We start from the raw sequence: 25,672 nt of genomic DNA, 5'->3' as shown, positions 1-25,672 counted from the left end.
CATCATAAAGAAAATGCATGAAAACAGTCCAAAATATGTGTCAAGCACTTCAGTGTGATGGATGCACAATATATGGCACCATTATTATCACTCAGCAACTTGAAAACTTTTGGTTCTCACATTTTTTCCCTTGCAAACATCATTAACTTGTTCATGGGATCCAATATTTTGTGAAAAACATATTACTCTTCTACTCAGTTTTTCCTCATCCTTCATGCTGTATTGACAGAGCCAGTTATCTGGAATTTCTTAATGCATTGTAAGTTAATTTCTTAGTGTATGAGATTGCAAAGAAAAACAAAACAAATGGTTTTAGGCAACAAAAGTCAATTATATTGATTTCGTTATGTTAATGCAAAAGTAGATTGCATGAATGATTGTAATTAGGCAACTTATGCTTATTGGTCACAGTTTTATTTACTCCTTTCTTTTGTTCTCTTTCATGAATCAGAAACACTTAAAGACTTAAAGACAGTGATAACTGAAAGTGGATATTCTTCTTTTAGGATTGATACAAAGCTGATGCACTGTCCTTGTTCAGCAAAGCTTACGTCGCTTGGAATACGCTGGGTAAGACTTTGTGTGGTGGTGGGAAACATCTTACAGTTGGTGAAAAATATCTATACAGCCACACAAAGTATGTATGCTCATGTGTAAACTTAGAGCATGGCAAGGACATGCTGGTAAATGGTGTTTTCTGGTGGTAGATGCTATTGATTGGTAATAGGTAATGATAGCTATGTTCCTGTTTCAGCAGGGGGAAAGCAGGGCTGGATACAGTCCAGGGCAGAATGTAGAGGACTAAATGACTTTAGAGTCTTTCTCTCCTGTGCCAAAGCTATTCATGTGATATATTCTAACCATAACCTGTAGGAGACTGTATGCAGGGATGTTTTGAATGTGAAAATTAAGGTTTATAAATAGGCTTGCAAGCAAGACTTCTGCAAGTTTAGTAGAGCTGACTATTTCAAACTTAACCAAATCCTGTTGATATTGTGTAACATTATACATATATATTTGAAAGGTTTTTGGTCTTGGAAAAAAAAAAAAAAAAAAAAGAGGTAAGCCAGATGTTCACACTTCACCATGCAGCATTTCATTTTCTTTCAAGAAAGTACATACCTGATCTAAGAGGCTTCTCATTTTGTTTCTTTGATTTTTTTTCCCAAAGTTTAAATACATTGCCCTGCCATTCTTGGCTTCTTAGATTGAATTTTGCTGCAGTTTTCAGAAAGGCTTGAAAATATGAACCCTGGAGGCAGCAACACCAGAAGATAAACAGCAACAACAAAGATTTCTATTTGGTCATTTGTGAAATAGTTTTTTTGAATGGTTGGTGGCAACAGAACCTCTTCTTATAGTTCCAACAACTAGCTTCTCTCTATGGTGATACAATAAAATCCGCTATCAGTTACTATAATTTGAACAACATCAAGGAAAATCTTAAAAGCTAAAGCCATCCAAGAATTAAACTTTCTATTGTTTTTTTTTTTTTTTTTTTTTTTTTTTTTTTTTTTTTTTTTTTTCCTGTTTAGGATGAAGAAAAACACATCCCAAACTTTTCAATCTTAACATAGTTGCCATGAGAATCCAGAGTGTGTCACAAAAATGAAACTGAGAATTTCCCATACACAAAATATTCGAAGCTAAATTTGATTTCTTAAGGCTAAATACCTTAAAACATATTGGCCTTCATTCAGGTATCATTAATTCATAGTTACAGTATGCCTGTTGGCCATTTTTATTTCTCTTAGCACTATACATGTATTGTTTTCTTCATAGCATTAATCTGATGGAAAAACAAACAAACAGATTTAAAAAATACTGACATTTTTCACTTTAAATTTTAATCAGAGAGTATAGAGGAATCGATAGTTACTTAGTGTAGTGGTTTAACCCAGGCAGCAGCTTAGCACTGCACAGCTGTTCACTCACCCTCACTCCTCTCCCGTGTGGGATGAGGGAGATAATTGAGGAGAGGCCACCCATAGCTTAGTGGTTGTGCCCCTCACTGTGGGCTGAGGTTATGGGTTTGAGCTGCACCCCACAACAGTCCGCGAACATCTTTATTTTTACTGGTGGAGTCACTCCCTGCCATGCCTGAGAGAAAGCACTGGGGAGACACACCCCAAATAGTGGTGGTCCCCCTGCCCTGTTGCTCTTGGACAGAGGGAGGGGACCTGGGAGATGAAGAGGAATGGAGACAGGTCCCTGCTTGGTGTCACAAGTGAGCTCCCTTCCTACACGCCTTGCTTCTCCACGTGCCCTTACACAATAGGTTTGAGGCCCTGGAGCTCAAGGGACAGGGTGGTGAGGATGTGGGAGAATGTTTGCACATGAGGCTGTCTAGGGCAAGGAAGTCTACTCCACACCTCAAGATTTCCTCCAACAATAAGGAAAGAAGGGTAATGATCATAGGTGACTCCTTTCTGAGGGGAATAGAGGGCCAGGGACATTACTAGGAAACTTGTAATGAAACTTGAAACTTCCTGACCTTGTTCTCCCCTCTGATTATTACCCACTAGTAATAATTCAGGCTGGCAGCAATGAAATTGCTGAGAGAAGCCCGAAGGCTATCATAAGGGACTTCAGGGGACTGGGGTGGTTACTGGATGGAAGGGGTGCACAGGTGGTGTTTTCCTCTATCCCTTCAGTGGTAGGGAAGGATATTGAATAGACCTGGAAGGCCAGGCTAATTAATGCATGGCTGAGAGGCTGGTGCTGACACAGGAACTTTGGGTTTTACAATCATGGGGAGGTTTACTCAGCACCTGGCCTGATGGCTGCTGATGGGTCCCACCTGTCCCAAAGCAGGAAACAAACTCTAGCCTGGGAGCTGGCAGGGCTCATTGAGAAGGCATTAAACTAGGTATGAAGGGAGATGGGGGATGGAATTAGACTCGATAGAGATGCGCCTGGGGAGCAGTCCCAGGGTTGAGGGTGAGGGCATGACTCAAATGCATCTACACCAATGCATGCAGCATGTACAACAAACAGGAGGCATGGGAAGCCATTGTGAGGCAGGCAAACTATGACCTAGTTGCCATCACTGAAACTTGGTGGGAGCACTCCCATTACTGGAATGCTGTGATGGATGGCTACAAGCTCTTCAGAAGGGACAGGCAACTTAGGAGGGGCGGTGGCTTGGCTCTCTGTATTAGAGAGTATTTTGATGCTGTTGAGATCAGGGTTGGGAATGAAAAGGTAGAGTCCTTGTGGACAAGGATCAGGGGTTGGCCAACAAGGCAGACATCCTGTGGAGGGTCTGTTATAGACTGCCAAACCAGGATGAAGAGATGGATGAGGTGTTCTATAAGCAGCTGGTGGAAGTTGCTCAATTGCCAGTGCTTGCCCTCACGGGGGACTTTAACTTCCCAGACATATGCTGGAAATACAATACAGCCCTGAGGAAGCAGTCTAGAAGGTTCCTGGATTGTGTGGAAGACAGCTTCCTGACTCAGCTGGTTAGTGAGCCTACCAGAGGGGTTACCCTGCTAGACCTGTTCACAAGCAGAGAAGGATTAGTGGAAGATGTGGTGGTACAGAGCTGTCTTTGGCAGGGGACCAGCATGGGTTCATGAAAGGCAGGTCCTGCCTGACCAACCTCATCTCCTTCTATGACTGGGTGACCTGCCTAGTGGATGAGGGAAAGCCTGTTGACATAGTCTACCTAGACTTAAGCAAAGCCTTTGACACAGTCTCCCACAGTATTCTCCTGTAGAAGCTGGCAGTCCATGGCATGGCTAGGTACACTCATTGCTGGGTTAAAAACTGTCTGGACAGCCGGGCCCAAAGAGTGGTGGTGAGCAGAGTGAAATCCAGCTGGTGACTGGTCATCAGTGATGTTCCCTAGGGGTCTGTGTTGGGGCCTATCCTCTTTAATATCTTTATTGGCAATTTGGATGAGGGAATTGAGTGTACCCTCAGTGAGTTTGCAGACGACACCAATTTGGGAGGATGTATTGATCTGCCAGAGGGTAGGAAGGCCCTGCAGAGGGACCTGAACAGGTTGGGTCAATGGGCAGAGGCCAATGGGATGATGTTCAACATGGCTAAGTGCCGGGTCCTGCACTTTGGCCACAACAATCCCATGCAGTGCTACCAGCTTGGGGGAAAGTGCCTGGAAAGCTGTGCAGAGGAGACAGATCTGGGTGTACTAATTGATCCTCACCTGGATATGACCTGGCAGTGTGCCCAGGTGGCCAAGAAGGCCAACGGCATCCTGATTTGTATCAGGAATAGTGTAGCCAGCAGGCAGGGAGGTGATTGTCCCCCTGTACTCAGCACTGGTGAAGCTACACCTTGAGTGCTGTGTTCAGTTTTGGGCCCCTCAGTACAACAAGGACATCGAGGCCCTGGAGCATGTCCAGAGAAGGGCTACAAAGCTGGTGCAGGGCCTGGAGCACAAATCCTGTGAGGAGCAGCTGAGGGAACCGGGGTTGTTTAGTCTGGAGAAGAGGAGGCTTGGGGAAAACCTCATTGCTCTCTACAACTACCTGAAAGGAAGGTGTGGGGAGCTGAGGGTTGGCCTCTTCTCGCAGATAACTAGTGACAGGACTAGAGAGAATGACCTCAAGTTGCACCAGAGGAGGTTCAGGTTGGAAATTAGAAGACATTTCCTCTCAGAAAGAGTGGTCGGGTTGCCCAGGGAGGTGGTGGAATCACTGTCCCTGGGGGTGTTTAAGAAAAGGCTGGACAAGGCACTTAGAGACATGGTTTAGTGGGTGATATTAGTGGTAGGGGTATGGTTGAACCAGGTGATCCTTAATGTCTTTTCCAACCTTAATTATTCTATGATTCCAAAATTAATTACAGCGCACGCTCCTCCTTTTGAGGCTAGTATTCTAATACCATTTGATTCTGGAGTACTATTTTTGACAAACCTATTACCTCCTTTTGTAGTGCTTGGACTGCATCCAGAGTGTTATTTTCTAGTTCTTCAGTTATAGCTGAGATATCTTTAATATCTTCATTGATGATCTGGACGAGGGCATTGAGTGCACCCTCAGTAAGTTCACAGATGACACCAAGTTAGGCGTGTGTGTCGATCTGCTTGAGGGTAAGAAAGCTCTGCAGGAGGATCTGGATAGGCTGCGCCGATGGGCTGAGGTCAACTGCATGAAGTTCAACAAGGCCAAGTGCCAGGTCCTCCACCTGGGATGCAATAACACCAGGCAGAGCTACAGGCTGGGAGAGGAATGGTTGGAGAGCTGCCAGGCAGAGAAGGACCTGGGAGTGATGGTGGATAGTCAGCTGAATATGAGGCAGCAGTGTGCTCATGTGGCCAAGAAGGCCAACGGCATCCTGGCTTGTATCAGGAACAGTGTGACCAGCAGGGCTAGGGAGGTGATCGTCCCCCTGTACTCGGCTCTGGTGAGGCCGCACCTTGAGTACTGTGTTCAGTTTTGGGCCCCTCGCTACAAGAAGGACATGGAGGTGCTTGAGCGGGTGCAGAGAAGGGCGACGAAGCTGGTGAGGGGCCTGGAGAACAAGTCCTACGAGGAGCGGCTGAGGGAGCTGGGCTTGTTCAGCCTGGAGAACAGGAGGCTCAGGGGCGACCTTATCGCTCTCTATAGGTACCTCAAGGGAGGCTGTAGTGAGGTGGGGGTTGGTCTGTTCTCCCCCGTGCCTGGTGACAGGACGAGGGGGAATGGGCTTAAGTTGAGCCAGGGGAGTTTTAGGTTAGATGTTAGGAAGAACTTCTTTACTGAAAGGGTTGTGAGGCATTGGAACAGGCTGCCCAGGGAAGTGGTGGAGTCACCATCCCTGGAAGTCTTCAAAAGACGTTTAGATGTAGAGCTTAGTGATATGGTTTAGTGGGGACTGTTAGTGTTAGGTCAGAGGTTGGACTCGATGATCTTGAGGTCTCTTCCAACCTAGAAATTCTGTGATTCTGTGATATTTACAATAGTGTTTTCTAATTCACTCACCCCTAACTAAGGAAAAAAACACCTTGCAAAACGTTGAAATGCACTGTTTCTATTTACTAGAGGATTTTTATAAATGAAGTCTCAACTCAATCTGAATTTAGTAATATTTATAAAAGGAATATTTATAATACGTATAAAAGGCAAGTAAACAGCACTGAGTGTGCGGGGAGTCTACGCTCCACCAACACACACACACACGAGCATCAAACATTCTAAATATACAGAATATTGCTTTACATACTAAACCTGAGTATGCCTATACAATCAGAAAAGGTAACAAACAATCCTTTAAGTTCCATGACTTACTAAACTCGAGTACACCTACACATATGTACAATCAGAAAAGGTAACACACAATCCTTGTTCCATGACTTAACAAACAATCCTTTAAGTTCCATGACTTAACAGTCTCCGTTTTCCATTCCTTTTCTTGATTACAAACAAGTCTCCATTTTCCATTCCTTTTGAACAATATGTCTTGCATTAAGTTGTCAAGCAACTCGGTCTTTAGGCCTTATGTATCCCGTTCTTCCTGGATCGAAGAAAAGCATATCCATCTCCTTTTCAAGGCCAATAGGGCCTGGGTCAAAAGGCACATCCAGGTCACCAGGGGGCGTAACAGCAAAGGCCTCGATGGCAGTAGAGGTGGGGGGGCTAATGGCGTAGCAGTTGGATCAGTAAAGGAGCCCGCAGCTCCCTCACTGTTTGGCAAAGCACACGTTTCTGACTGTGGTCCCACATGGCTCTGTAAAGCCTCAGAGACTGCTCGCCAGGTGCCAAGTAATCCCACTGCAACCTTGTCGTTTTTAGTTGCAGAGTCCCACTCCTTGACCTCAATTTGGTCCCATATTTCAGGATCATAAACTGTCCGATTGTTAATAAGGAGAATAAGCTGTAAGGTTACCAGGACAGTCTTTGTTCCTAAGGACGTATGATTCCCCATAATGCGCAACTGCTTACCAGCAAGGGGCAGTTGTGTGCACGGCTCTGCTTCTCTCAGCTCGAGCTTCTCTCCAGCTCCGGTGCGCCTGTTTCCAGTGACTTTCAGTACAAGCTTCTCTGAGCAGTTTGCCGAGTTTGGCTGAACCTATCTTCATGAGGCGATCAATGTGCCTGTTCTGTCCTGTTCTGCTAGCCTGTTCCTTTTCATTCCTTCTTTTTGCTTCTTTATTGATGACATAACTTCATTATATCGTGTTGCCTTTTTTTTTTTTTTATCTTGAGGACAGGCTCCCCTCTTATACCCTTCTCCCCACAGCAGTTCTTTTCAAAACAACTTTTCATTGGTCAAACAACTTTGCAAATAACAGCAACAGCAAACACCCAGAAACTTCCATGCCTTAATGATAACAGGATTATCTGGAGTCTTCTTAATTCTGTGTGGGGTCTCAAGGGGGCTTTGGCTCTGTGGGTCCTCAATAATAGTTACATTGGTCGTGTACTACACCGCTCATGACTACACGCTCAGTAACCGAGGCCAGCCGGCACAGCCGCAGCACCCGACCCACTGTTACAGGGGCACCTCGGGCCCTCCCTTCCCCAGGGGTGGCCCGGGGCAGCAGCGCCAGCACTCTGCCCCCGCCAGAGGGGCTGAAGGGCGCCGCGCATTGCCAGGGCCGCGGTGACTCCTCTCTGCCCACCGCGAGCAGGGCGGGGCAGCAGGGCGGGCGTGCTGCTGGAGTGGCAGGGCATGGGGCTCTGCGCTCAGTATTCATAGGCTCATATAATCATATCGCCCTCAGCCTTAAAAAAGCCTCAGGGAGGGCATTGACTCCCCCAGGCTAGGAAAACACAGGTAATGAATAACTGGCTGAGAGGCTGGTGTTGAGACAAGAACTTTGGGTTCATTGACCACGAGGTAGTTTATTCGACCCCTGCCCTGTTGTCGATGGATGTAACTCACCTGTCTCAATAAGCCCCAATACATTACAGGCCAGCAATGACCTAGCTGCTTCCGTGTATTATGTGCAGTGGTGGCCTCTGTGGGAAGAATCCAGCAGCTACCTCACGTTAGGCCAGTTTCAGCCGGCTCCAAAAGGGCCCACTGCTGCCCAGAGCCCTGCAGTTTGAGCAGTGCAATTTGTGCCTCTGTGAGAGCACATTCAAGGAAAGGAAAAAATAAAAATAAATAAATAAAAAATTGATGCACAACAGCAGCTGGGAGAGTGAGGAGCAAGAAACCTCCCTACAGACCCCCAAGGTCAGTGCAGAAGGAGGGCAGGAGGTGCTCCAGGTGCTGGAGCTGAAGCCCCCCCGTGGCCCACAGAGAGACCCATGGTGGAGTAGGTTGTCCCCCCCTGCAGCCCATGGTGTACTATAGCAAAACAGATCTCTACGCTGCAGCCCGTGGAGAGGAGCCCATGCAGGAGGAGGTGATTGGGAGGGCTTTGCTGCCCATGGGGGTTACAAGCTGGAGCAACCCACTCCTGATGGATAGAACCCACAGCACAGACCCACACCTGGAACAGCTCCCAAAGAGCAGCTGCCCATGGAGAAATCCACACAGGAGCAGCCCAGGAAGGTCTGCACCCAGTGGGAAGGACCCCATGCCGGAGCAGGGGAGAGAGTGACCATGAAGGAGAGGTGGGAACAAAGCACCATGGGTCAACTGCAGCCTCCAATCCCAGCCCTCCAGTGCCACTCGGTGAAAAGAAGAGGTGGAAGAGAGTGGATGGGGGAAGGTGTCTCCAGCTTGTTTCTGTTTCCCACTGCTCCAGCGCCTAATTCAACGAGACTACCTTTCACCCTTTCATCTTTCACTTCGTCCATCTCCAGCTGTACCCCTCACAGGACTACGGAACCACAGACTGGGACTCCACACTCGCTTCATGCTAAAAGTACGTCTCATTCACACTCCACACAAGAGTCTCCTTGACCCCCCAGGGCAATACAGTAAAGCTTGTCTTACCTGGGTCCATGACTGGAATTACCTGATCTCTCAACAATTGTGCTTGTGCCTACTGATCTCCCTTCTCCCCAGTGCTTTGCAGAGCCTGTCTTCAGTTTAAGAGTCTTGGTCCTTTGCCAGCCATACTGAGACAACCTACCACCCCCAGTGGGCCTGCTAAAATCAGCAGGGTGCACCTTCCTGTCTGTGGTGGCAATAACTCTCTGGTAGGTGACAAGATCCCAGAGGAGCACACAAATTGTGAGAAAAATCTCAATTTTTTTCAGACAGGATCTTCTGTGAAGCTATTTTATTCATGATTGCAATGGCGGGTGTCCTGCAAATAGGAACGCACAGTAAAAGTATATCATAACCTTATATTCCCTATTACCCAACACCTGATTCCTCCTGTTTTCTCATTGGCTGAGTACTACAGGTTCACAAACTACTCTATGCTTATTACTATGCCATATACGTACAATTTTATTTGATCAACCATTAATTTCTTCTCTTCCTTTTTTTCTCCTCCTTGTCTCATGACTACAGGGCCTGTGATTTTTTTGGCTTTACTGATTTCATACTGCTCATCCTGTTTTTTCTTAGCTATCCTCCTTATTTTGGGACAGTGGGACCTTCCCCTTACCTGCTGAACATACTCCTCACTGCTGTGCCACTGTCATGCCTGTACAATCACTTTTGGACATGCAAAGATAGTGGAATTTTCCACTGCAAAAACACATTCTACTGTAAAAACACAACTTTGTTTCTCACACGTGGATGGTAGCAAATGCCCTGTGGGGGTGGTTGCAGCAACGGAAGCAGAACTGGGAGCACAGGGGCAAACCCATCTGGGCTGCTGCATTGTGGCAAGATATTGCTGCTCGGGTAGAGAGCCCGGTTGTAAAAGTATGCCATGTAAATGCTCTTGTACCCAAGAACCGGATCACAGAAGAACATTGAAACAACCAGCAGGTGGATCAGGCTGCTAAGATTGAAGTGGCTCAAGTGGACCCGAACTGTCAACATAAGGGTGAATTATTTAAAGCCCGATGGGCAGGGATGCAACATACAGGCGGGCTTGTGATCAAGGGTTGGACCTGACCATGGACGCTATAGCACAGGTTATTCATGACTGTGAAACATGTGCTGCAATCAAGCAAGCCAAACGGTCAAAGCCTCTTTGGTATGGAGGACGATGGCTGAAATATAAATATGGAGAGGCCTGGCAGATTGATTACATCACACTCCCTCAAACTCGCAATGGCAAGCGCCACGTACTTACAATGGTGGAAGCAACCAGCGGATGGCTGGAAACATATCCTGTGCCTCATGCCACCACCTGGAACACTATCCTGGGCCTTGAAAACAAATCCTGTGGTGACATGGCACCCGAGAAAGAATAGAGTCAGACAATGGTACTCATTTCCGAAACAACCTCTTGGCCCAAGTGTCTCTTGGCCCAGTGTCTATAGACACTTGGGCAAAAGAGTGTTGTATTCAATGGCCGTACCACATCCCCTATCATGCACCAGCCTCCAGGAAAATCAAGCGATACAGTTGACTGTTAAAGAGTACACTGAAGGCAAAGGGTGCTGGGACACTCAAAAATTGGGATAAGTATTTGGCAAAGGCCACCTGGTTAGTCAACACTAGGGGATCTGCCAACCGAGCCAGACCTGCCCAATCAAATTTGTTACATACTGTAGAAGGGGATAAAGTCCCTGTAGTGCACGTAAAAAAACACGCTGGGGAAGGTGCTCTGGGGGCTCCCTGTTGGGAAATTGAACCCACGCAGGGGTACTAACTGCTATGCTGGCTAGCTCAGTCAGTAGAGTGCGACACTCAACCTCAGGCTCAGGGGTTTGAGTCCCATGTTGGAGCCAAAAAGCTTGTGTGGTTTAACCTGGCTGGCAGCTAAGCACCATACAGCCATTTGCTCACCCACCCTGGTAGGATGGGGGAGAGCACTGAGGAAAAAATAAAAAATAAAAGGAAAAGCTTGTGGGTTTCTAAGTCCAAAACACAGCACGTACCAGCTACCAGGAGGAAATTTAACGCTATCCTAGCTGAAACCAGGACACTTAGGTTTTGAAAGGCTCTGAAAGCAAATCCTATAAGTTACTGAATTAATGATTTAGTAATGATTTAGTAAGATACATAGCTTGTGAACCCCTTTAATGTCTAACTTGAGCCACAGATGTCTCCAAACTGACAGGTGTATCTGATTATCTGTTCAGTTTCCCTCTACCTAGCTTCTTAGAGGTCTTAAGTGGGAGTTCATTACTTTTCACCTGCTAAGCACAAAAGCAGTGGCTACCAGTTAGACATGAGAATATGGAATGCTCTACCCCAGCTATAATAGTACTGAAAACCTTTGATGTGATACAGATGTTGCTGCACCATTCTTATGTTGCTTCTGAATTTAAGTAGGAAAAATCTTATCATTGCTCTTCATTAAACTGCATAAACAATCCGGATACTGCAGTGAGGACCTCATCGGACAATATCTGGTTCCACAGATGGCCCTCGGAGGGATCTTGTATTTATAATGGACTAGGTAATGCACTAACAGAAATGAGGTTAGAAGATACAGTCTTTGTAACAGGCAACGTAATACCTCAGTGATAAATTTATTTTTAAATGCATCAGATCAAGTTATGCTTTTGGTTATGTGGGTCTAAAGATGCTTGCCTGTGCCAGGGATTTTCATGCATTTAAGGAAGCTCAGAATCTGGCTTCAGGTATGTATATATTTATTCAGTAAAAATGCATTATTATTATTTGTTTATTTTTGCTTTGAATTTGCAAACTGTAATAGGTAAAGTTCTAATATATCATTGTTATTCCTTTAGACAACAGCAAATCCCAATGATTAGAAGATTCCAAATACTTTAAAGGATGTTTTATGTTCATTTATTTTTAGCTTTTATTTTTGGATTGTAATGGAGTCAACAATAAATCTCTGATAACACGAGTGAAAATGTCATAGTCTTTCACACCCATACTGCTTCAGCAAAAGCCTTATCTATAACTACTTTCAGACTTTGCTACACTCCTTTGTATGACAGATTTATCCATGTTAGCTGATTTCCTGCCAACTGGCTGCACCTGGCTCACTCTAAATTAGTTACAGCTAATTGTCAACAAATGGCAAGAAGGTACTTTTGCCATTTTCTCTTGGCTGTTTACCTGGCAAATGTAGTTGTATTTTTTTAATTATTTTTTTCCTGTATGTGCACAGCTGCAATAAGTTGTGTTGAATTGCTCATTAATTCAGCATATATTTGACCTTTTTTATTGTTGCATGTTTTTTTTTTTTTTTTAAGTGTAATTTATTTTTTATCTCTTTCACAAGATAAGAAATAGAACAGTTGTCTTCCTCTATTCATTAGTTATGAATCTTGAAGTAAAAACTTCTCCTTAAACACTAGTGGTTCTCTGAGGGGTTCATATGTACTATCTTAATGCTTTCTTAGTTGTGATATTTATGTTGCAGTTAACAGGGCTGTAGATACAAATGTCAATTTTCTGTCAAACTCCAGCTTTCTGTAGTCAGTGAAATTAAAAATTATCTTACAGATTTTAATTAATAGTAGTAAAGTAGGTAAATAACTAATCGAATACCATCTGTTTGCTTACACTGAGAATTACAAATGTATCTGTTATTCTATTTCATGAATTTTCTTTCCTTAAACTATTTTCTAAGATGCTACTTTTACAAATCTGCTTTTTTGAACTCGCAGGGGCTTAAAAAATAAAACAAGATAATAAAACAAACAACCCCCCCAACTTTCTAGGGAAATTATTCATACTAATTGTTCTAGATATTTTCTTTGGGACTACAATTTTTAGTTTATTTACCCCTCCTTTCCTCTGAGTTAAAAAGGCGATGTCAAACAAACAATGTTTTGTAGCATTCCTGCCCCTTTTCTGTCCATATGCCTTAATTAGAAGGGAAGCAGAGAATCTATCAAGCACGAGGGAGGGCAATGTTTTGCTGAAATAGCAGCTGTTCTAGTAGAGTTCAAAACAAACTCATAGTGAAAAAATCAAGGTGTTTGCAACATGGAGTATTTTTTCTTCTCTGCAAAAGAGCTGGTTTCACTAGCCAGTTCTGAGGTTAAAAAAAATAAATGTAATTTATAAACAGCTTCCTGAACTACATGAGAAAACAGAGTGACCTAGGCTAGTAACTGGATAACTGACTAAATGAAAAAGTGGAGGTTTGTGTCACAATAAATGGGGGGGATAGGGGAGGGAGAGCAAACACGAAAAGTCTTGTAGTTTCTATTGCCTTCCTTTCCTCCATATGAGAGGGTAAGTACGAAGGGAAGAATCTCAAAAGTAATGTTGTTCTACGTTGCAGCCTTGTTTTGGAACAATGCTGTACTACACAGAAAAACTTTTAGGTGTGACTCAGTGAAGCTCTTGTTGTTCAGGACTCCTAAACTGGGCAAGATTGGAACCTGTTGTTTGATTTATATTGTTGGTGTTTGTTGTTTTTGCTAAACTTAAGACCTCTGTATTAAAGGTAGATGCAAGCATTTTCAAAGCAATTTACTTCCATTTTGTAATGGCATATGAGATGAGTCTTGAACAAACAGAGTAAGGGAGGTTCTGAATTAAAAAGCATTTTTACAGAGGGGTATTTATTAATGTAATGAGGGATGCATACTGAGGAAATTCGTGGTGTTTTGTCTGTGTTACATCCCCTACTCTTCTCCCACCCTGAGGTATATCTCCTGTTATAACTAAACATCCAATATTTTTTCTTTATATAGCATCCAATAATGCAATGGCTGGAAGACCACAACGTGTCAGATTAACTGGGTGGACACATTGGATATTAGCAACAATTCTGCTGCTGTGGAGTTACCAGATCAGTGGACAAGGTAAGTGAAAATCTTTTAATATTCAGCTGTTTGTTCAAAAGATTCACTTTTTTTTTTTTTTTTTTTTCTTTTTTGGTCAGCAATTTTGTTATTTGCTTAATATTGTATAGGATTTGTTGGAGAAACAAGGGTTTATGTTGAAGTTCTGAACTTGTGTGATATGTTTGACAAGGAATAATAATGTCAATCTGAAATATTTCAGTTGAAAAGTCAAGTGATGTTTGGAAAATGTTGTCTCAGTGCCTTATGAGATTATCTAGATGCTTGGATCTGTTTTCTTGTGCTCTGTGACTGGAGTGTGTCTCTAATTGTTTAGGTCTGGAGAAATTGTTGGAAATTGTTGCTGAAGAGATTATAGAGACACTTTGTGTTACTTAGCTGTGATATCTGCAGTAAGCATGTAATATTCAAAATATTTGTTGCATGCCATAAATATTTTCCATGTTGTGTTTCCATCTCACTGATGGTAATGCATAATAACAGCTGCAAAAATGCAGAGAGGCAAAAATGTCTAGGTTAGTGTTTTTGTTTGCATAATGAAGCATTATTGTATGTTTCTGATCTAAAGACTGTATCTAAGGTCTGGTACTGAGAGAGGTAATGGGAGACATAATATGCAAGCATTTTCTGGTGTGTGTTTTTTTTTGTCATTTATTTGTTTTGTGTTAAACAGGGTGGGAAGGAAACTAAGTGACAATTCAAAGGCACTGAAATTAAAGGGAAGTAGATAGCTGTTTCCTGTTGATATATGTCAGGTCAACTTCAGGAAATGTTACAGGTGAGCTGAGATAGTCGTGCATTTAATTCACTCTCCCAAGTGGGGAAAAATGCTGTGCTTTTTCCAGCTACAGGTTATCTTATTTTAGTACAAGAAGGATGCCAGGGAGTGCATATGACCAATGGTGGAACCTTTCCACTGTGCAGTTTGGACAGAAGTGGTAGTTCTTAACTGCTGGAATGATAATGGTGTTTAGATTTGTTGCGGTTCTAGGCTTAGAAATTGTCTGTAAACAATGTGTTGCAGTTCTGTAGGAAACTTCTACTGAGACTAAAATGCGTGGAAATTGATGTTATCTCTGCAGATATTAAAAGCTGACCAAAGAACGTGGATAACTTATGAACGTTTTGCAGCTAATCACCAGATATGCAACAAGGTTTTCTGTGATATAAATTGTGTTTGTAAAAAAAAAAAAAAAGTGAGTTGTTGTTTTAAAAAAGTTTCCATTTTGATATTGTAGTCACTGACTTGAAAAACATTTCCTTGAAGAATTCTTGTGGTATTGTATTAAAATGCAACAAGTATGGTATGAAATATTGGTGAATGGTGAAGCTATTTCTGCTGTGCATATTGGAAAGAAACACTGAAACAGTAACTTGAAAGAATTTGTTTCGTGTTTACTTGTACTGTGAAAGGTGCCTTCCAGGGTTCTGAGTGTATTTAGAATTTCTGGACGATGAGAGGCATTGAGTATTGCACTGTTTTAAATCTGAGATGATCTTATGTTTTGGTATGAGTAGATGCTTAAGCACATGCTTAGTCTTAGTCATATGAGCATTGACATAATTTCCAAGCTGACAAGTGTTGCCTTGAAACAAAGCAATGGATTAGAAAATGCTAGGTTAGTACTACTACACTTCTCACGGAGGGAGAAGTCTGGTCATGTCTTATGTGTGTTTTCTATAATTACCAAAACACAGCTTTGTTGCATTTAAGGTTTAAATTATCCAAAATGTTATCTTCTCTGTTAATGTAAAAGAGTGGCAATAACTTCTTGATGGGGACAAAAGATGTGAAACGTGAGCAATGCTGTTTTGTTTTAATTTGAAATCATATGATTGTGGTGTGTGTATGTTAAGAAATTAATTTAATTAGGCCCAATGTTACAAAGCTGGCTATATTTCAGTGTTGGTAGACTTATACTGTGCTAGAAGTGTATTTTATGTCCTTTTGAGAATGCATACTGCAACTGCTGATGAATACTTAAACCTTCAAGTGAAATGTGAATTTTTAATCCTCTAGCAATCAAGTAGTAAATTAAAAGCAGGTAACATACTTTCTCAGTATAATAACATGTACAGGGTGTTTAGAAGATATGAAATTTCTTTAAGTTACCAGACATATCTTTTAATTTTGCTGTGGATTTCAATTAACATTTTTGTTTGAAGAAAAAAAAAAAAAAAAAGTAAAGCCTTACAGGAAACTGAAAAGTGAAGAACTCAAGTAATTTGAGTAAAATTGTGATGTGCGAATATTCAGAGTCTACCAGGACAATAAAATGAAGAAATAATTATCCTGTATCTGGGCATCAAATCAAAAAGGTTTTAAAGCCATATGTCTGCATTTAAAGAACTCAGCTTCTGAGTCACATAACTTCAGTGTGAATGGGTTGCCATGGAAGTTAGAGAGCTCCCAACACTTATTCTATTGCCATTTCCAATTGGAATAGTAAACTCAAATTAAAAACCCTTTGTTTTTCAACAGTTATTCCTGCCTCTTTCTACACGTTACCCAAGCTATTATGTTTCTTGAGGTCCAGGAAGCTGAAGAGAAATGCTCATATCTTGGTCTCTTTACACACCGCATACCATTAACTACTTCATTTTACCCAGTGTAAGTTTCAAATGCAGATTGAAGTATGAAAGACTCATTTTATTCTGAGCTCTCGCACATTAGTCAAATGTGTCACTTCCAGCATTTTACACCCATTCTGCTTTTCTCCTTTACCTGAATATTACAGCTTCATTCTTCTGTCTCCAGAAGAACCCCAGCATATATTTTATACTCATAGGTAATTAAAAACCACTTTCTCTCTTTAACATTGAACCAAAAGAAACCTGAAGAATGTTTTGAAGCATCTAACCTTGTCTCTTTTCTTGGCAAACTTTGAGAATATCATACAACAGTAATTGCTCGACTGTTTGTTCAGGTAACCTAAAAGACTTCCAACTATATGATTTCTCTGGCAGTATTAATATTGATATGCTGTCTTAAGAGACAGAAGATGAATAATAAAATCTAATAAGTTTTAGATTTGCAAAAGAAGTGAATGTTTCATAATATGTGAAATTTCATGGTTGTGTAGAGTAGGTAGGTGCTGTCTTTGAAACTCTGGGGATGCTAAATGAAAAGGCATCTGTGCTCTCTGAAGAGTGCAGCAGTAATGCTGGTAATCTTGGGTGTATGCTTCTAAGCATCTTTTTCTGTATGCAGAAAAAATCCTTCTGAATCTATTTTCTCAGACTTGTCAGTGTAAAGCATTGACAGGTTGTTTTCTTCAATGATCAAGGATAAAGGCTGTGCAATATGCTAAAGCAGAGAGGCTTCAGAGCCCAGACTGCATGTGCTAGAAAATAATGGGTGTTGCTGGTGGGTTGATCTCTGGCCCCCAGACACTTCTTTCCCTCTCCCAGCACAGTTCTACTTGGAGAAAATTATCTTAACTTTTAAACTGAAACAATGTCTTGTGGGATGTTTTTGTTGTTCTTGTATGTGGTAACTATATCCAGTGACAAAGCAGGTTATGCTCAGTGTTGCATTTAACTTGAAATGTACAGGATACGTCAGTATACCCTCAGAAACAGTAAAAGAATGTCTTTGCTGGGCTTCAGAGTCACAAGGTTGATGTTTAAAGCTGAACATAAGTATTCAAATTATCTCCCTTCCATCTTTTTATCTGTGCTACTGAGAAAAACCATGTGTGCTCCATATGTTTTTCCCCCCATATGCCCCAAACATACTCCAAAAACGATGAATAACAATCTCACTTCTCAGTCTTGAGATTATTGTGGATTGTTTTTGGGAAGGAAGGCCTGGATAGATGATAGATTAACGAGACTTTTTCACAGATCTAGCTTTATTAACTAGTTTTGACTATGGATAGGATGCTGAAATACGGTAACAATTCTAACTACTTAGAAACTGAAAAACTAAGCTTTGGAATTACTGTTGAACTAATTCATATTGAACTGAACATCTGTCTGATGTATTGAAAAGAGCCACTAGAAACGGTGCCTCTTTCTAACCACTGCGTATCACTGGGCTAAAAAAATCTCTAAGTAACTTCCTCTCACCATCTTGTCTGACAAGTTAATAAAAGGAATCAATATTTTATATATATATACGTGGTGTGTATGTACATATAACACTACATTTACACAGTGGCTAGTGGCTTTGGTTTTAAAGGAGAAAAAAAGTGAGTTAAGCTTTGATGTAGGAAGTAAGAGTCCCAACATTGGTTTCAATTTCACACTTCAGATAATCCTGATGTCGCAAACTGACACCGCAGTGTCACAGCTTGCCTTTAGCATGGCCAAATCTGCCAAGTGTATGTGCGTAACCGAGCTCCTGTCTCCTGATGTGAAGATAGGCAGCTCCATGGTGACACTGAGTAGGACCCAGATGGCACTGCTGCCTGGACCTGCTTTGTGTGCAGGGAGCTTTGCTGGCCAACTGGTCACCCAGCCCCTCCAAAGCCTGTGGCATCACCTACTGGTGCATGAGATCTGTGCATGCACAGAGGAAGAAACGAGATCTGTTCTGGGTGCTGCATGTGAGATGGCTGGCAGGCTTTTGTTTTTGTGTTAATTTTCACTAAAAACCTGCTGTCTAAAGTCATCCTTTCTAACCAGCCTTTCAAAAACTACTATGTGCGAAGCCACAGGTGATCTGTAGGTACCTCTTACAGTGTGTAGTGTAGGTATAATGTAGCTCTCGGGGGAAGGTCGTGGATGCATTGGTGGGCAGTAACAAATATGAGTCAGCAGCATGCCCTGGAGGTAATGCAAATGAGCTACATCTGTGGCATTAACAAGAGCGTGGTAGATGGGCTGGTAGTAACAGTTCTGCTCCTGTAGCAAGCACTTATGGAGCTGTATCTGGGATACTGTATCAGGTTCTGGGCCCACTGAGATAAGATGGTAACAAAATTTGCAGTGGAGGGACACAGACCATTAAGGGGTCAGCAGACTGATGTAGAGGAAGGCACAGAGAGACTTTCCTCAAATATGCACAAAAGCAGCAGCCATGAGGTACAGGAAGGAAACTCACAGTCAGAGACAAGGAGGAGAGTATTTACTGAGTGTATGGTCAAGGACTGACATGGGTTACCCAGAGAGGTCTGGGAACAACCATCCGTGGAGATACTCAGGCCTTGACAGTACAAGGCTCTAGGCAACCCGATCTAACAGTAAAGGTGGCCCTGTTTTGAGCAGGAGGCTTGATCCATATGACTTCAGAGGTCTGTTTCAACCTGGTCCTTTTCCATGATTGTGTGGAAATATATATCTACAAAATAATTTCTCTACTAAAAATAAGATAAACTAAATGCTTCCCAACAAGCCAGGAATATAATGCAACTCCCTGCAACTATACAGTTACTGTTTTCAGCAAAATCTTAGCCCCATAATTGTCTGCAAGAAGTTACTGTTTGTACTTAAGAAATATGATTTCAGCAACATCTCACACAGATGTTTCTCCCAACTTATGGGAAGGTCATCAGATCAAGTCAATTAGAGAAAGCATAAGCTGCTGGGTAAGCTTCACTTAATATTGCTCACAGCATTCCCCTTGAAAGGATTCTCATACCTGGATTGTTTCCAGCAGACTTCTGATATTCAGCATGAGGGATTTCCTCAGACTATACCAGTGTTATCCTCTTCCCACCCCCCTGCCCCAGTGCCTGAAATCCCATCCAAAATTTTCTGAGATAAAAAGTGTGCAATTTCCACTATCAGCAGGGCCAGAGTAGCGGTAGATGGTGTATTACAGACACAGGAAGAGCAGCCACTGCTGGAGATGATCTGCTGATCCTTCCCTGGGAGCACAGTGAGAAGGCAATGCCCTGCTGTGGTTGAGCAATGAGGGGGGGAGTTCTGCTATAATTCGTCTTGAATCACTAGATAACCTTCTTTCCTCTCATTAGAAGCAGTAAATACTACCTAAACATCTTCATTTACTGGGAGGAAAAAAGTGTGTGGGAGAAAAGGACTATATAGGTTTGCAGAATTCCTGGATCAGGTTAAGTCAAATTGCTGTTCCTCATTTTTGAACCTTTCAATACACAGGCACTCTGAAATAGAAAATTTGCCCATTTGGCTGGCAGCATAAATGAGGGAAGTTGCAATCGTTTGTTTAAAAACTATATGTGTACTTACAGACAGATTAGAACATGTCTATATGTGTATATATGTGAATATATGCTATAAGTTTTAGGAATGTATTGTGGTTTGGAGAATGCATGTATGTTTTATCTAATTAATTTGGTATTAATGGCACTATCAGAAGGGAAAGTCTGTGGGGCAAAGTCAGTGCCTGCAAAAGTCACAACGAAGCATGAGTTCTAGTTCTGTATTCCATTACTTAGGCAGGAAACATTTTTCTGGAAAGCAAATAATTGGTATAGGAAGAACTGGGAGGAGAGATTACCTGGAGGAACTGCTATACTCATTTCTGAATCACTCTGTAGTCCTAGCTTAAACCCCAAACTCCACTTAAATATACTGTAAAACTTTCATTTAAATCAAATCACCAGCTACAATTCATATCCCATTTTACATAAGTAGGTGCTAATGAAAAATATATGTACTTTTAATGTCTCTCCAAAGATTATAAGAATGTATTGTAGAATACATTAAACTGTTTCAAGGTAATCACTTTATCTCCTTTAAATGAAACTGAAGCTCATTCCAGCAAAATAAAACTAATCCATACTGTTCTCCCATGAAGCATCCGATTACAGATAGCAGGAGAGCACTCACTTGGGATTCTGCACCTAGGCTGAGAGACTTGTGCTTTGATCCAAATTTAGATTTGGATGGCAGGCTTTCGCAACCTCTGCTTGTCCACTATGTCCAGGTGGTCTAGTAAGAATAATGGGAGATAGGACAACCAGAACTCTACATGCATCTTGTGTTGTAGTGCTGTTCCTCCTCTGTTCTTAGAGCTTCCTCACTGTGGAGCTCTAGTAGATGGTTGAATTTAGATGTGGTGGAGGAACTGAGCAATGACTGCTGGCCCTGTCTTCTGTCTCCTTGCTGTGGAAGTGTAAAGGCATTTAGAGATATTTGAGTGATTTCTATAGTAATTGAGATTATTTTATTTTAAATACATGTTTTAATATATAAATCAAAAATAGTGTTATAGATATTTTAACAAAAATGTATAGTTCAAAAATACTCTTGGCAGTTGCTGTTGTAGTAAGCTTCATAAAAAATAATTAAAATTGGCAGTGAAGAGAATGATACAATGCATGTGGTATAAAACACTTTATCCTGGAACCTGTACAAGTACTAAGTGTCCTAATGTATATTTATTGAAATACAGCTCAGAGTTTTATTTATATTGGATTTTAAATTCAAGTATTTCAGGATTGATTTGTCTTTTTTTTTTTTTTTTTTTTTTCCTGCATATAATTTATTTTAAAATGTTACCATACCCATAAACCATCAGGTCTTGGTAAGTTGAAGTGAATATCTAAAAGGATATTCTGTCATGAAGCTCCTAGTTCAAATAAGTTTGTTTAATATGTTGGATAACTGAAATAGATTTGTTTTTCAGGAAGGTTACTTTCAGTTTTCAGCTACTGTTTAAGTTTTACTTGCTAAATAAACACCTACCCCTGACAGTAAGGTCATTTTTAACCTTTTTAAAAACACAGCTCCCTGCAAACAAGTCCTGTGAAAGCTCTATTAAAGTAAAAATACCAGGACTGTAATGGGTTCTGACCCTAATAGCCACTTTGTTGTACGTTCAGAGTTTGCCCATCTCCACAGCATCAGCTCCTGTACTGACTGAGTGATGATGCTTGTGAAATGCATATCTATTTTTACCTTTTGCCACTTGTTCTGGTCTTAGAACCTCACTCCTGCAGGATGAATGCAGCCCCGCAAAGGTTTTGGAATGGCAAAGCTTGACTGAAATGGCCAAAGAGGTATCTCAAAAGCTGTGTTGCCTATTGGTAACTGGTATGACAAATCACAATTTCCCAAAGCAAAAACCTGAGGCAAACAGTCTGCCAAAGCATCTGAATAAAACATGCTCAGTAAGTAATGAATGGTGTGAAAATAAAGAAGGGATGAGGAGAGAGAGGCAGAGTAGACAAGTAGTATCATTGGGGTAGAGTAAAATGAGGTTAAAAGGCTATCAGTAGCCCTTCTAGATCCCTTTTGAATAAAAGTAGAAGAACTGGAAACTACTGAACTGCAGGCATGTAAAGGCAGGTTGTCCTATGCCATGTTTGCACCAACTCCCTCTTACGCCATGCCAGTGCTCTCTCTGGAGGTAAATTATTTCTTGAAGGTCGAGTCTTTATCTCATCATCAGTTATGGAATGCATCCAGTGATGGCCAACTAAGAAATATTAAAAAAATTATATATATATATGTATGTATATAGTAATACTTATTAGGTGACAGTTTATTAAAGGGAGGATCTTCTTGTTAGCACTCTATTCAGAGAAAGTGGTATTCAAAGAATTGTCTCGAATGTATCAGATGAAAGTATGCAATGACTTGCTATTTCAGTACAGCCTTTCATTCACAGTTCAAAAATTGCCAGTAAATGCACAATTAATTACATGACAATTTAACTTTGACAGCTCATTTCTGGATGAGATAAATATAAGTCACAGCTTTTCCATCTTGTTAAATGATGTTTCAGTGCTTCAGGAGTATGCTTCATAGTTGTAAGATCATTTCATTAAAAATACATGGATAAGGATGTTGCTTCCATTATCCTAATAAGTAGTAGAAAAGTTGATTATTTCTTGGCTGTTTAAATATTTTTGTGAAAGTGAAAATGTTTTCATTTCTCAAGCTGCATTTAATGTAGTGAGTAAATAACATCTACTAGATGTCTTTTTGCAAAGTTCATGCAAATAGCATTACACGTATGTTCTGAACTTCAAAAGTTAGAAAGAAAAAAGGTTTACTGAGAGGAACAGAAGTTTCATTTTGCTGAGAAATAGTTTAGTGTATAGTTCAAGTTTAAAGCAAGCCATTCTCTTTATATTCTGTCTGCAGTTTGTTTCAAAATGGCTGGCATAAATCATTACTGGTAATAAATCCTGTGCGTTTTCTTTATTGTAAAGTAGCTGCCAAAGGAAACTTTATTATGAAAACTGCAATACTACAGACACATATGTATATGCATGTGCCAAGCACTTGCCCGTTATTGCCTTCTGTTTTGATTTGCTGTGTTTTAGAGGTTATTTTGAAATTAAGGAATGACCTGTTTACACAAGATTTGTTTTTGAAGTGCACGTAGGAATTTGCCTTCAATGGTAAGGTCCGTTAATCTGGCAGAAAACTTCTAAAGTTTATTGCCCTAAAGTAGCATTATGTTCTCAGAGGAACTTTGTGAAATGTGTAAGGCTTCAAGTTTCATGGTATTGATATTTAGCACTGTCCAACTGAAATTAAAGGTTCAAGAGCATTGTGTGAAAGGCATGTCACTACTTTTCCTTGAACTATCACTTGATGCAGAAAAATATACAATATTTTTAAGTTTTGTTGCACATAGAAATCGGTCAGATATTTTCAGTAGGCTGTGATTAGAAGAGACCTCTCAAGCTCTTCTGTCCCTACACGTCAGCTCAAAGGTGGGCTCAGCCAGGGCAGTGCATGGTCACCTTTGCTCTACAAAGGTGATTGAGATTTAGAAATATTGTTCTCTAGGTTATTGAAAAAAAAGATGAGGAGGTGGGCATTTGTGATTCTAGGTGCAATTCTACATATTAATTTATGAATGTATATGACAAGCAAAATCAGTCTGTGTTGGTTGTTTCACTAGGCTGTCCATCAGCTGCAGAATGATCTTCAGTGCTATAGCATGTACAAATCAGAAAGCACATGCTGTACTTCAAGTACACTGCACTTGGCACGGGCTTAAAATAATACGCGTCTTAAAATAAGCGTACGTATGAAAGGTTTTCATGTGAAACTGCGAACTTCATCTCACAGGTCTTAGTGTTATTATCTCCAACTTGAAACTTCAATGGCTGCACCGTTTACACTTCCTCCTCCCCCCTTCCATCCCTCCCCAGAAATGTAATCAAACATACAAGGTCCATAAAAGAGTAAGATGCCTCTTATGAGGAATTAATTTATTTTGGCTTCCCATGTAATTAAACATGCTGCTCTTGGAGATCATTGAGCCTGCTACTCTTCAGCAAAACAGGGGAGTGAGATGCTCTATTCAAATTTATGAAATAAAACTCTGTTTTGCTGAATAGGCACCTTATCTGATGGAGGTTTTGTTGTTTTTGACAGAAGTTTTACAGACACAAGACAAAAAGTTTAATCTATACTCGAAAGGTCTCTTATTTACCGTATCCACATTTGTTTTTGTGTTAAGGGTTGGTATTTTTCATGGCCTGTTAAATCCAATTTTAATAGTCATTAACATTTTTGTACCGTTGATGTATTTGTTTCTTCTATGTAATTTGGTTGCTTCGGCTACTTGATTTATCTTTTTATATGAGACATTTTGTTTTCCTTCATCCAGGCCCTTTTAAAGAGTTAATTTCATGATTCTGTACTCTCAAGCTGAATAACCTTCGGAGTAGACGTGTGATGAGGGGCATTGTGTACACAGGGCCAACATAACCAAACTATGATGAGCTTTAGCTTTTTGTGAGCTCTCAAGACAGCTATACTTTTTTTTTTTTTTTTTTTTTTTTTTTTTTTTTTTTTCTTCTGGGTTTACTGTAATTAAGAAAGCAAGCAAATAATTTAGATTAATTCAGTTTAAATTTGACTACAGGTCTAATAGGAATATAATCTAATGGAGAAACTTTTAACCACTTCTGTCCCATCCATGTTGTGTGCAGTCTTTCTTCATATCAACTGAGTGAAAGTAATGTTGTGATTTATGCTTATGTGATTTATACTGCAGTCAGCTCGTAAATCTTACCAATCCTGGTAGATTCTTTGCTTCTCTACAAGGTCATTCACTGCGAAGGCCTGGGACTTTCTGATGACAGATTACATAAATTTGAAATACTCTTTTCTTTCAGTAAAAGGAAAAAAAAAGAACAGGCACTCTGTGTTCCTCAGTATTTTCTAGATTTGATAAGAACCCTGTATTAATTCTCAGACTTCCCAAATAAACAAAACAATAGCATTTAAAATGTTTCTTTCCATTTGTTTGTATTTAAATATTTATTTACCTTGAGGTGTGTGATATGTTTTTCTCCAGTAAAACTGGAGAAAAGTAATACATTTATTGTGAAAATATTGCAATTAGTTGTTTAGAAGAGGTGATTCTTGGAAAGGTGATTGTGGCAAATGGTATACTGGGAAATGAAGCATCCTAATTAAATTATACAGAAAAGTCCAGAAAGCATTTCTGTGAGAAAGCTTTACAAGCTCTCCGAAGGCAGCAGTCTCCTCACATCATAAAAGCCTGAGAACAAATGGTTCTAATTCTTCTTGCTGCTTGTTTTTGTAGTAATAACTGTCATAGGTTAAAATAGATATTTCCATTAGAGCACTTGTATTAGGCTAGCCTAGTGTATTGAGAGGTAATAATCACTTTGATCCAAGAGTAAGGCTGGGGAAAAAAAATCAAATTAATACAAAAGGAAGTTGCAAGTACCATGTAAGCAAATGAAGACAGGAGTTAGGTTTGTAGCAGGGAATATGTATGTTAAGGATGGTGATTTAAAAAAAAAAAAACAACAAAACTTGTTCAGCTTAACACCTAAAACTTTCCTGTACAGTCTTCACATCCATAAATGCCTGTGTAGCTCAGGTTAATTTGTATTTATGATCTATATAAATTAGATAAAGTTTAAACACTTTTCACTAATCCCTTGCAAGTGATCTACTTTTCTGCTAATCTCCAGTGGGTACTCATATTTGGAGTGTAAAACAGTAGATTGTATGACAGCACCTTTGATTTCCAGAGCTGATGACACTTTAATGTCTAGTATTTTCCTCTTTCAAGGCAGTAGTAAGAAGGCCTT

At 40.8% G+C, this 25,672-nt stretch overlaps 1 protein-coding gene across 2 annotated transcripts in view; it reads left to right on the top strand.

Moving 5' to 3' along the window:
• The window catches only part of ROBO2 (roundabout guidance receptor 2), a 1,102,980-nt gene that overhangs the window by 5,625 nt on the left and 1,071,683 nt on the right, over positions 1-25,672 (top strand). For both annotated transcript variants that reach the window (XM_032182831.1, XM_032182822.1), the window contains exon 2: positions 13,599-13,709. In XM_032182831.1, the coding sequence (XP_032038722.1) occupies positions 13,613-13,709 (97 nt within the window). In that variant the 5' untranslated portion in view covers positions 13,599-13,612. The remainder of the gene's footprint in view (positions 1-13,598; positions 13,710-25,672) is intronic.

Source organism: Aythya fuligula, chromosome 1 (genome assembly GCF_009819795.1).
Source record: "Aythya fuligula isolate bAytFul2 chromosome 1, bAytFul2.pri, whole genome shotgun sequence".
Taxonomy (NCBI): Eukaryota; Metazoa; Chordata; class Aves; order Anseriformes; family Anatidae; genus Aythya; species Aythya fuligula.
This window is presented reverse-complemented; position numbering and strand designations above follow the sequence as displayed.